Below are 12023 nucleotides of genomic sequence, written 5' to 3'. Positions count from 1 at the left end.
TTTTACAATTAGTTGTTTCAGTTTTCTATAAGAAGGTTATAGGGCTATATAACCCCTGTGATTTTAGATAAGCAAATTTTGTACCAAAAATTTCTGTTGTGTATATTTCTATTTTAATGTGAATATAAAATCTAATAGTATTTTCTTTTTATTCTTTTTAACTCCCATATGATTTGCAACAACATGCATAAAATTTAGAAACAGGAAATAGCTGCAAGTGCAAATTTTCCAAAGGCTCGGATCAATGAAAAGGCTCGGAATTACGAGAAAGAGACATACTGCATTAATATATACGAATAAAACGTTTTCTGGCATAGATTTTTGAGAGGGAAGGGGTGTCTGGTACCCTCACCCACTCCGTGGAGTAGCACCAAGCCTCACCCACTCCCTGGAGGTAGCATCAAGCCAAGGGAAACAAATCTTAGATATAAAATATTTTTTGTTATGTTGAATTACTTCCCTTACAGTATACAAACTAAGGGGACGTCACTCTAGTTAAATTTAAAGTGCAGGGCTACTTTTAGATTATTTTATACTAAATCAGAGAGATAAGCATTGACAGGTGTTGCCTCACACAAATACACGTGTACTTCCTTTAGAAATCTGAGTAAAGACTGAGTGGTGAGTTTTGTGTTGTTAAAAATTGGCACTAGCTACATGGACATTTTGCATAGGGTAGTCAACATCCTGGTCTGCTTTGAGTCAAAGTTTGATCAAATTATGGCATTGACTGATAGGTCCTCAATGTTCTTAGGCTGATAGAGTCAAAGAATTTAGTACTTTAGATCGTTGAGGTAGTGTAGCGGTTGACTGGTGACGAAAGCGCTTTTGAGTAACCTTACTCAATCTGCTTTTTGCTTTTGCTTTTTGGCCTCACACCGACACAAGTTACATAGGTATAGGTCATACGGTGACATTCCAGCTTTGATAGATGAGGAAGATGCCAGATGCCTCTCTCTGCATGATTTCATTTCGGGCGGCACCTGGGTAGAACCACTGACCTTCCGTAAGCCAGCAAATTTTCCTCACCTGAAAAATTCAACTCCACGAGTGAGGCTCAGACCCACGGCAGTGAGAGGCATTTGGTTCTTAGTCAGCGACGTTTACCACTCAGCCAAGGAGGACACTCCCAAATCCCTCACCCCCCATGAATCTTTCTGTGATCTGATATATCATATTTATATAGTTGCAATCCTTAAAAATTGTGACAGACAGTTTAATTTATCATGCTGACTATAAACAACCAGTCATTTTTTTCTGACTTTAAAGGTTCACTGTCTGGGACCGTAGCTTTGATATCAATATTCCAGAGTACATCATTGCACAAGTAATTAATGTCAAATTATTTGGACTAGTACAATCAGTATGATCAGTGGCAAATAGTGCGTATAAAAAGGGTCAAAGTTAATGTAAATCAACTTGAATGTTCAGCAAGGAGTCCGCCCTCTGGCATCATGCACTGTGGAGTAAGTCATTTCTAAAGGACCACACTCAACAAGTTGTAGAAGACAGATGCAAAGATTTCCTGTCCTGTATGGTGTTCCTGGACCCTAAGTCTCTCTCTGTTTTTTTTAAATGGTGTTCCTGACTCCATAAAAGCAAGTCATATCTCTTTGCAAATGATACTATTGTATCTGACAGGGAAGCCCTACAAAATGATCTGCATGCTTTTGAACAGTCAGAATACATAATAAAAATCATAGGGATTTTGCTAGGACCTTAATTACGATGAGTTCAAGCGAAGGTTAGTATTCGAATTATCTGAGTTTGAGTGAACAATATAAATTTGCTATGAACAAAGTTACAGCAAATATGTATAATTATTACATACACGTTTCTATTCCCCGTTAAGTTACACTGGTACCGGAAACTTCAATATCTTTCCATACACTGACGCCTGAATTTCATATTGCGTGCATGACGTAATTCAGTGTCGTACTTTTTTTATGCCCCCGGCATCTACTGATGCGGGAGGCATATAGTGATTGTCCTGTCCGTCCGTCCATCCGTACGAGGTTAACCAAATGGGACCGTTTCGTCTAGCATCAATACCCCTTACTAGAATGACTTGATACTAATGCAGATGTAACCTGTGACCATTCCTCATCATCAGACATCACCTGACCTCAGTTTGACCTTGACCTTGATCTTATTTTGGACTTAGGTTGCTTTATATGGGCCATCTCTTGGTTAACCAAATGGGACCGTTTCATCTAGCATCAATACCGCTTACAAGAATGAATTGATACTAATACAGACGTAACCTGTGACCATTCCTCATCTTCAAACATCACCTGACCTCAGTTTGGCCGTGACCTCGTTTTGGACTTAGGTTGCTATGTATCGACAAGGATGCCATCAGGGGCATCAAGCGTTTATTGAACGCAGCTCCTTGTTTTTCTATATAGTTCGTATTGTCAATCCTATTCAGGCTATTGAACATATTTATGATAATTACATAATATTTATACGTGTAGATGCGCATGTAATAAAAAGGTTATTATCTTTGCATCGGAAAATATGCAATCATTCTTCAGCGGAAGAATATTGCGCTCCTAAAGTCGCGCAATATTTCCACTGAAGAACTCGAGCATAATTCCTGATAAAAAGCTAATAACCTATAAAAATTGACCCAGGTATTTTGGACTAGTGGCAAATACTTTGGTCGGGAGCTGGTTGTGCACACTTTTTACTTGTTGTTTTGTAATTTACAGTAAAATTTGACAGCTTGGTTTTCAACATTAGCTCCCAAAAGTATAATGGAGTGGCAGAGATAATAACAAATATTTGTTCATTTTTAACCTGAGAATACATTATTGAAGTATGCCAGTACAGCCAAAGGCCTTTAGATATGCAGTTTTCTAAATGGAGTGTGACCTGATTTCCAATACGCAGTTCTATATATTCTAAACATTCATAAGTTATCATTTTCAGGCTTGAAGAATCACATGTTATCATACCTTGGTTGAAATATGACAGAGTTGCGATCCCGAAGTTCAGCTGCGTCAAAACGGAAGGCAGGTGCTAAGCAACAGACACAGTCTTCTTCTCAGGTTAGTCTCATCCAATGTTTTTGTTTTTGTAAAATTGAACAGTTTATATTCCTGCCATTGGAGTTTTGATTTAGATGTATAGAAAAGAGAATTTCCCACAATGTTATTTGCTTTACAGAACTTGCATAACAAGTGAATCATCCCTTTAGATCTGTGAGTGACAAAGTTTCACTGGGCAGATTTTCATCAGCACTGCTTAAGAACAAAATGATTACTTGAAATTGAAACTTACACTGATATCTATACCTTCATTGAAATTTAAGAATTTAAAAGAATTTACCTTGTTCCTTACTCTAACCCAAGCCCTAAGGAGGCATGTTTCAAATTTAAGTGAGCCGTGCCATGAGAAAACCAACATAGTGGCTTTGCGACCAGCATGGATCCAGACCAGCCTCCGCATCTGCGCAGTCTGGTTAGGATCCATGCTGTTCACTAACAGTTTCTCTAGTTACCATTGGTTTTGAAAGCAAATAGCATGAATCCTGACCAGACTGCGCGGATGCGCAGGCTGCTCTGGATTTATGCTGGTTGCAAAGCCACTATGTTGGTTTTCTCATGGTGCGGCTCAAATGTTGAGTTTTTGACCAGAGGGCTTTCAGACTGATGATCTTTCGGACTAATGTACATTCAAACAGCTGACTAGTTAGCCTTTGGACAGTCTGGCATTCAAAGCAGACTGTGGGATGAGTGGGCCTTTGAACCCCAGTGGGCAGTAACCCTAAATAACATGTGTTACTGTTTTTGTTGACAGGTGGAACAGGAAGTCATATGATTACAGCAAACAATAATATTACATTCATTTTGGTAGTATTTTATACGAATTTTGCAGAAAGGGGAGACAACTGTGACTAATTCAGGAGATGACATATTGCAAGTTGTGAATGTTATTATTGGTATAGCTGCAATGGTAGCTCTTGGTTATACACATGCTGTATACATGTCAACAATACATGAAAACTGGATGTGGTTCACGAATATAAAGGTAAGTAATAATGATTTATATGGTCAAAATCTTTTTTCTTTCACATGAAACAATTTTACTGCAGTTGCATGTATTCCGTTTCTTGACATTAGGGGTTTGTCTTCTTTGAAGGTATTGTGAAATCATTGATATTCTTGGGGGACTAATTTTCATGGATTTCGTGGTTGAGTCAATCCACGAAATTTAATCCAAACGTACAAGCAAAATTCCCATTCATTTTATGTTCAAAAGTTGAAATCCACAAATTTATATCCCCACAAAATTGTGGTTTTGACCAAAACCATGGACTTCCATGCCCACAAAATTAAATGATTTTACAGTACTCACTGAGTATGTGGACATAATAAATTTTGAATTCATCCCGATCAGTGTGTGATTCAGACAATGTCATGGAATCTGTGGATTATGAAACTACGTTCATATGTTGGCTTATCTGGTATGCACTGTCATTTAATAATGATATTCTTCTAGGGGGTTATGTCACCTTATATGTTGGAGATACAGTAGGTTTAAACAGTATTTATTTTCGAATACAATTAGCAAATACATGCATACATGTACATACTCTGAGATATATATGTGAGCAAATTATACATAGGATTAAAAAACAAGTCTTCGAAAAAGTCTTACATGAATTTGTTTCCTTAATTGGGAGATACAGTTACTTCGTATATCTCAGAATTCTAGCTATCTGGGAAAAATTTCAAGTCCTGTCCTGAAATCATGTGCACAAAATATCATTTGAGCCGCGCCATGAGAAAACCAACATAGTGGCTTTGCGACAAGCATGGATCCAGACCAGCCTGCGCATCCGCGCAGGCTGGTCTGGATCCATGCTGTTCGCTTTCAAAGCCTATTGGTATTAGAGATACTGTTAGCGAACAGCATGAATCCTGACCAGACTGCGCGGATGAGCAGGCTGGTCTGGACCCATGCTGGTCGCAAACCCACTATGTTGGTTTTCTCAGTGCATGGCTCAAATTTTGAAGACGAATTTCCGTAATCTGGAAGTGAAATGCTTGATCCCTTGGAATACGAGATTCCAAGTTTCAGCTGTTTATTGATTCTGTCTGTCTGTATGCTGTACAGACTACTGCTCTGAAAATGTTGGTGGGATTTAAACCAAACTCAGTACTATGGCTAGTTTTGCATATTGTTGACACAGATGTTGGGTGCAATCGAACAACATCAAGCCTCTTTAATTCTTACCTGAATTTAGACAAAACAAATGTATTACCTGTTTTCAGATAGAAACTCCGTTTTACTGACTAGCCTTCAAATAGTTGAGCATAAATTTGAAGACTAGGAAGAGCTATATGACTCATCCATTTGTTGCTTCTGCATCTGCATTGACTTCTCTGTTTAACTTATTTTTGTATGTAAGATGGTATATCAGTAACTGATTGTGGGAATGGATTCAAACTTCACACACTTATTCACTGTGATAAACTGACTATAGAGGGTATTTGTTTGTTTTAGTGTAAGATCTATATTTCAGTCTTACACAGTAACAAACAAATTTATTTTCTATTTATTAGCCCACCATCATCAGATGGTGGGCTATTCAAATCACTCTGCGTCCATGGTTCGACGTCCGTCCTTCCGTTAACAATGTTTCGTTATCGCATCTCCTCAGAAACTACCAGGGGGATTTTGACCAAACTTTGTCAGAATGATGTATTGGTACCCTAGTTGTGTCCCCCTGAAAATCAGACTGGTTCAACAATTCTTTAGTGAGTTATGGCCCTTTGTTTATTTCTATAATTTACATAGATTTATATAGGGAAAAACTTGAAAATCTTCTTGTCCAAAACCACAGAGCCTAGAGCTTTAATATTTGGTATAAAGCATCATCTAGTGGTCCTCTACCAAAATGATTCAAATTATTTTCCTGGGGTCTTATATGGCCCCGCCCCGGGGGTCACATGGTTTATATAGACTTATATAGGGAAAAACTTTGAAAAACCTCTTATTCAAAAACACAGGGCCTAGGGCTTTGATATTTTGTATGCGACATTATCTAGTGGTCTTCTACAAAGATTGTTCAAATTATTCCCCTAGGGTCAAATATGGCCCCGCCCCGGGGGTCACATTGTTTACATAGACTTATATAGGGAAAAACTTTGAAAATCTTCTTGTCCAAATCACAAAGCCTAGGGCTTCGGCATTTGTAATGTAGCATCATCTAGTGGTTCTCTACCAAGTTTGTTCAAATCATCCCCTAGGGTCAATTATGGCCCCGCCCTGGGGGTCACATGGTTTATATAGACTTATATAGGGAAAAGCTTTTAAAATCTTCTTGTCAATAACCTACAACATTCAAGTTTGGACCACCTGTATGGTTTTGAGTGGCAAGATGAACCTTGACATGAGTTGACCTTGATTTTGACCTAGTGACCTACTTTCACATTTCTGTAGCTACAGCCTTCAAATTTGGACCACATGCATAGTTTTGTGCACTGAAAAAAACTTTGACCTTGATATTGACCTAGTGACCTACTTTCACATTTTTGAAGGTACAGGCTTCAGATTTGGACCACATGCATAGTTCTGTGTTCCAAAATAAAATTTGACCTTGATTTTGACCTAGTGACCTACTTTTACATTTCTCAAGCTACAGCCTTCAAATTTGGACCACATGCATAGCTTTTGTTCCGAAATGAAATTTGACCTTCATTTTGACCTAGTGACCTACTTTCACATTTCTCAAGCTTCAGCCTTCAAATTTGGACCACATGCATAATTTTGTGTACCGAAACAAACTTTGACCTTTACATTGACCTAGTGACCTACTTTCACATTATTGAAGGTACAGGCCTCAAATTTGGACCACATGCATAGTTCTGTGTTCCAAAATAAAATTTGACCTTGATTTTGACCTAGTTACCTACTTCCACATTTCTCGAGCTACAGCCATCAAATTTGGACCTCTTGCATAGTTTTGTATACCGAAATGAACTTTGACCTTAAGATTGACCTAGTGACCTACTTTCACATTTCTGTAGGTACAGGCTTCAAATTTAGACGTACATGCATAGGATTGTGTACCGAAGCAAACTTTGACCTTGACATTGACCTAGTGACCTATTTTCACATTTTTGAATATACAGGCTTTAAATTTGGACCACATGTATAGATTTGTATTCTGAAGTGTAATTTGACCTTGATTTTGACCTAGTGACCTACTTTCACATTTCTAAAGCTACAGCCTTCAAATTTGGACCACTTGCATAGTTTTGTGTACCAAAATAAACTTTGACCTTAAGATTGACCTAGTGACCTACTTTCAAATTTATCAAACTACAGCCTTCAAACTTGACACACGTGCATAGTTTTGTGTACAAAGAACTTTGTCCTTGAAACTGATATAGTGACCTACTTTAACATTTCTCAAGCTACAGGTTTCGAATTTTGACTAAATGCACAGTGTTTTGTACGGAAATGAAATTTGACCTTGAGCTAGTCAATAAGTCTTAAAATTTGGAATTCTCAAAAATGGCACATTGGTGGGCGCCAAGATCACTCTGTGATCTCTTGTTTTATGAATGTAATTGTTTTTACCAAGTAATATCCAGTTAGTCCGTGCAAAGTCATGTGCATCGCATCATGACATCATAATATTGTGACATCAGAATATCTTTGCAGAAAAAACTTTAATAGTTCTATTATGTTTCCTGATTTCTTATACATTTATTTATAAAAAAAATGTAAAATTTAATGTTTATGATTCTGATATTAATTTTATACTTTACTGAAGAATATTTTGCTAGGAATTTTCTATCATTTACGATTCATATTATTCCGCATACAAGTATAGTACCGTACCAGTGAAAAATAAAAATGATATTTTCACTGTTTGAAATAGTGAAAATATCAATTTTATTTCACAGATAAATTTCAGTATTTTACTGAAGAGCATAAAATAAATTTCAATCGTACTCTGAAAGGGAACATATATCGTTTATATCACAGAATGTATTTGCAATATGGCTGGACATCACATATAAATTCACCTTGCTGTTTAAGCTGTATAAATGAAGCAATTTGCTGAGACTTGTGCTTTTATTAAAAGCAATCTCTTGTTTATTCTTCAAAATGTGTCATAAATAATAACATTAAAATGTATGATCCATTACGTTTGATGAATTATAACACTGGAAGGTAAAATGTGTCATGTTAGGTAAATTATAACTTAAATCACTGTTAGTAATGCAACATGATTTAGTGGTTTCAAGAGAACTCCGAAAACTTATGGAAAAGAAGTATATATGACATGCTCAAAGATGTATTTTCTAGTTATTTGCTCACCTGTGCACAAAGTGATACCCCTGTTTCTGTCTGCATGCATCATGCGTTGCAGCAATTTTATTGCTAACATTATAAAAGTCAAAGTTTTTGCCTAATCTTAATGACACTTGGTCAGAATGTTTCCAAAGGTAAACTCTCCATCAAATTTGAAATTGGGACATCTTGAATCAAAAACGAGGTTACTAGGTTAAATCATATAAAAATCTTAATTCACACTTTAATTGAGGCTACATTTCCTACCTGATCTTTATAAAACTTTTTCAGAAAATTCACTGTTTTACCAATGTCAAAGTTACTAAAATAACAAAGTGATTTCCAATTAATAAATCAAGTTAGGAATGAGGTATTGCAGTGAACCTGTGGTTGGCATTGCATTTTTGACCACTTGGGTCATGGTTAAGTTCTAGATAAACAGTATCTGGCCAATAGCTTTATAGTTTGGAAGCACCTGTACTGACCAATATTGGTACCACTACTACCTAGTTTATCTAGCTAGTTTATATATACATATAGTTCTGGATTGTGTTTTGGGAAGCTGGGGTCAACCAGAATGTGATAGAGTGAAATAGTTAAAACTTGATCAATCAGGTCTGTACTGTCCACGCATAACTTAAAACACATTCAAGATACTGACTGTAAACTGGGCGTATAGACAGGTGGTGATGAGGTGACATGCAGAAAGCATGAACTGGGTTGGTAGGTCAAAGGTCAAGGTCACATATTTAGCTGAAAGGTCATACTGTCTCTTAGTTTCCCTGAATTTGTGTTGAATATCGATATAGGTTGGTGGTGATGAGACAACGTGCAGGGTGTTACAATCTACATTTCTCATCCCACCTTCAGCCATGTTTTTTTTCACTAGTCTTATAACTTCTTGTGCCTTAGTATCTGGTCACAGCCACTGCACACTTTCCTCCCCCATCCACCACTCCTCCACAAATGTTTCCATAAATTTTACTTGAAATTACTTGAAATTTAGGGTGTATATCCCTACAGTTTGCAGATCCCTTATATTTTTGGAAAGACGTTGCTTTCCAAATTCTCCCTGCTCATCCACCCAAAATGGGTCTCTCAGCACCTACTCTCAAACAGACAATTTTTGAACACTGTTGTTCAACTGTACATAATAACAGACAGTTGTTCATCTGTCTGATTCTTCCATTTATTTAATACATGTACTTTTCTTGCACCATTAATGGACTTGACAGACCACTCTAGAAATTCTAGATGTAAAATGAGCCTCATTATTTTCTCTTTCATTAGAACTAAGTCTTCAGCATCAGTATTTAGAAAAATTACCCATCAGAAAAGATTAGAATCAGAGAAAAAGTCATTGATCAGAAGTCATTTAGGTGCCTTAAATAACTTGTAATCTAAGGCTATACAATAATTTCAGACTAATTTAGCAAGACAATATTCCTGTCTGTGACAACAAGGATATTGATTCTGAATATAAAGTCTTAATGCTGTTTGTTACATTTTATACTGTGACAAGAGAGGTGGGTGTGAGATTGGGTAATTTGAGAGAAAATTTGTAATATTTTCAATACCGTTTTCTGGTAGAATGTGATTTATCTGAAAGGATCATTGAGTGTGACATAAATAGCACTTACAAGAATGATTTGTAATGAGTTTTTGTACCTGATAAGATTATGTATTTAAAGATAAGCAATGTGGTGTGGGTGTAAAATGTCTGCTTGCTTAAAACGGATGCAGAAACTGGAACAGGTGAGACTGAATTGGCTCACAACATGTCTTCTGAGCATATAAAGGTCTTATAGTGTATTGATATACATACATATATAGGACTACTTTCTTGTACTTGGGACGAGAGTTCAAGAGCAGCCAGAGAGCATAAATAACATTGTGCATTGGAACTCAAAATTCTTGTACTTGGTATGAGAGTGCTAGAGCAGTTAGTGGGCATAAAAACATATGATTTGGAACTCAGAATTATTGTACTTGATGATATGCTAAGCAGTCAGTGGCATAAATAACATATTGTGGGAACTCAGATTTCTTGTACGGGATAAGAAGGAGCATGAATAACATAATCGTCAGATTCTTGTACTTGGATAAGAGTGGTACTCATGAGCATAAATAACATACACTACGACTGTAACTTCTTGTATTTGGGATGAGAGTCAATGAGCATAAATAACATAACTACGAACTGAGAATTCTTGTATTGGGATAAGAGTGTACTCAATGAGCATAAAAACATACACTACAGACTGAGAATTCTTGTATTTGGATAAGAGTGTACTCAATGAGCATAAATAACATACACTATGGGTCTGAGAATTCTTGTACTTGGGATGTGAGTGTACTCAATGAGCATAAATAACATACACTATGGGTCTGAGAATTCTTGTACTTGGGATGAGAGTGTACTCAATGAGCATAAATAACATACACTATGGGTCTGAGATTCTTGTTTGGGATAGAGTGTACTCAATGAGCATAAATAACATACACTCAGTCTGAATTCTTGTATTTGGGATAAGAGTGTACTCAATGAGCATAAATAACATACACTAGGGTCTGAGAATTCTTGTACTTGGGATGAGTGTCTCAATGAGCATAAAAACATACACTAAGTCTGAGAATTCTTGTATTGGGAATTAATGCACATTCTTGTATTGGGATGAGAGTGTCAAGATAATACATACACTAGGGTCTGAGAATTCTTGTACTTGGGATGTGAGTGTACTCAATGAGCATAAATAACATACACTAGGGTCTGAGAATTCTTGTACTTGGGATGTGAGTGTACTCAATGAGCATAAATAACATACACTACGGGTCTGAGAATTCTTGTATTTGGGATAAGAGTGTACTCAATGAGCATAAATAACATACACTACGGGTCTGAGAATTCTTGTATTTGGGATAAGAGTGTACTCAATGAGCATAAATAACATACACTATGGGTCTGAGAATTCTTGTATTTGGGATAAGAGTGTACTCAATGAGCATAAATAACATACACTACAGATCTGAGAATTCTTGTATTTGGGATAGAGTGTACTCAATGAGCATAAATAACATACACTAGGGTCTGAGAATTCTTGTATTTGGGATAAGAGTGTGACTCAATGAGCATAATAACATACACTACGGTCTGAATTCTTGTATTTGGGATAAGAGTGTACTCAATGAGCATAAATAACATACACTACGGGTCTGAGAATTCTTACTCAATGAACATAAATAACATACACTACGGGTCTGAGAATTCTTGTATTTGGGATAAGAGTGTACTCAATGAGCATAAATAACATACACTACGGGTCTGAGAATTCTTGTATTTGGGATAAGAGTGTACTCAATGAGCATAAATAACATACACTACGGGTCTGAGAATTCTTGTACTTGGGATGAGAGTGTACTCAATGAGCATAAATAACATACACTACGGGTCTGAGAATTCTTGTACTTGGGATGAGAGTGTACTCAATGAGCATAAATAACATACACTATGGGTCTGAGAATTCTTGTACTTGGGATGTGAGTGTACTCAATGAGCATAAATAACATACACTATGGGTCTGAGAATTCTTGTACTTGGGATAAGAGTGTACTCAATGAGAATAAATAACATACACTATGGGTCTGAGAATTCTTGTACTTGGGATGTGAGTGTACTCAATGAGAATAAATAACATACACTACGGGTC

The 12023-nt window shown here is 36.7% G+C and overlaps 1 protein-coding gene across 1 annotated transcript in view; it reads left to right on the top strand.

Annotated features, from left to right (window-relative positions):
- The first annotated feature begins 462 nt into the window (after positions 1–462).
- Positions 463–12023, top strand: part of LOC123551335 (probable C-mannosyltransferase DPY19L3) — a 104764-nt gene continuing 93203 nt past the window's right edge. The window contains exons 1-3 of the mRNA XM_045340193.2: positions 463–621; positions 2935–3053; positions 3883–4035. Coding sequence (XP_045196128.2) covers positions 2973–3053; positions 3883–4035 — 234 coding nt within the window. The 5' untranslated portion in view covers positions 463–621; positions 2935–2972. The remainder of the gene's footprint in view (positions 622–2934; positions 3054–3882; positions 4036–12023) is intronic.

The sequence above is a fragment of the Mercenaria mercenaria genome, chromosome 4, assembly GCF_021730395.1.
Source record: "Mercenaria mercenaria strain notata chromosome 4, MADL_Memer_1, whole genome shotgun sequence".
Taxonomy (NCBI): Eukaryota; Metazoa; Mollusca; class Bivalvia; order Venerida; family Veneridae; genus Mercenaria; species Mercenaria mercenaria.
This window is presented reverse-complemented; position numbering and strand designations above follow the sequence as displayed.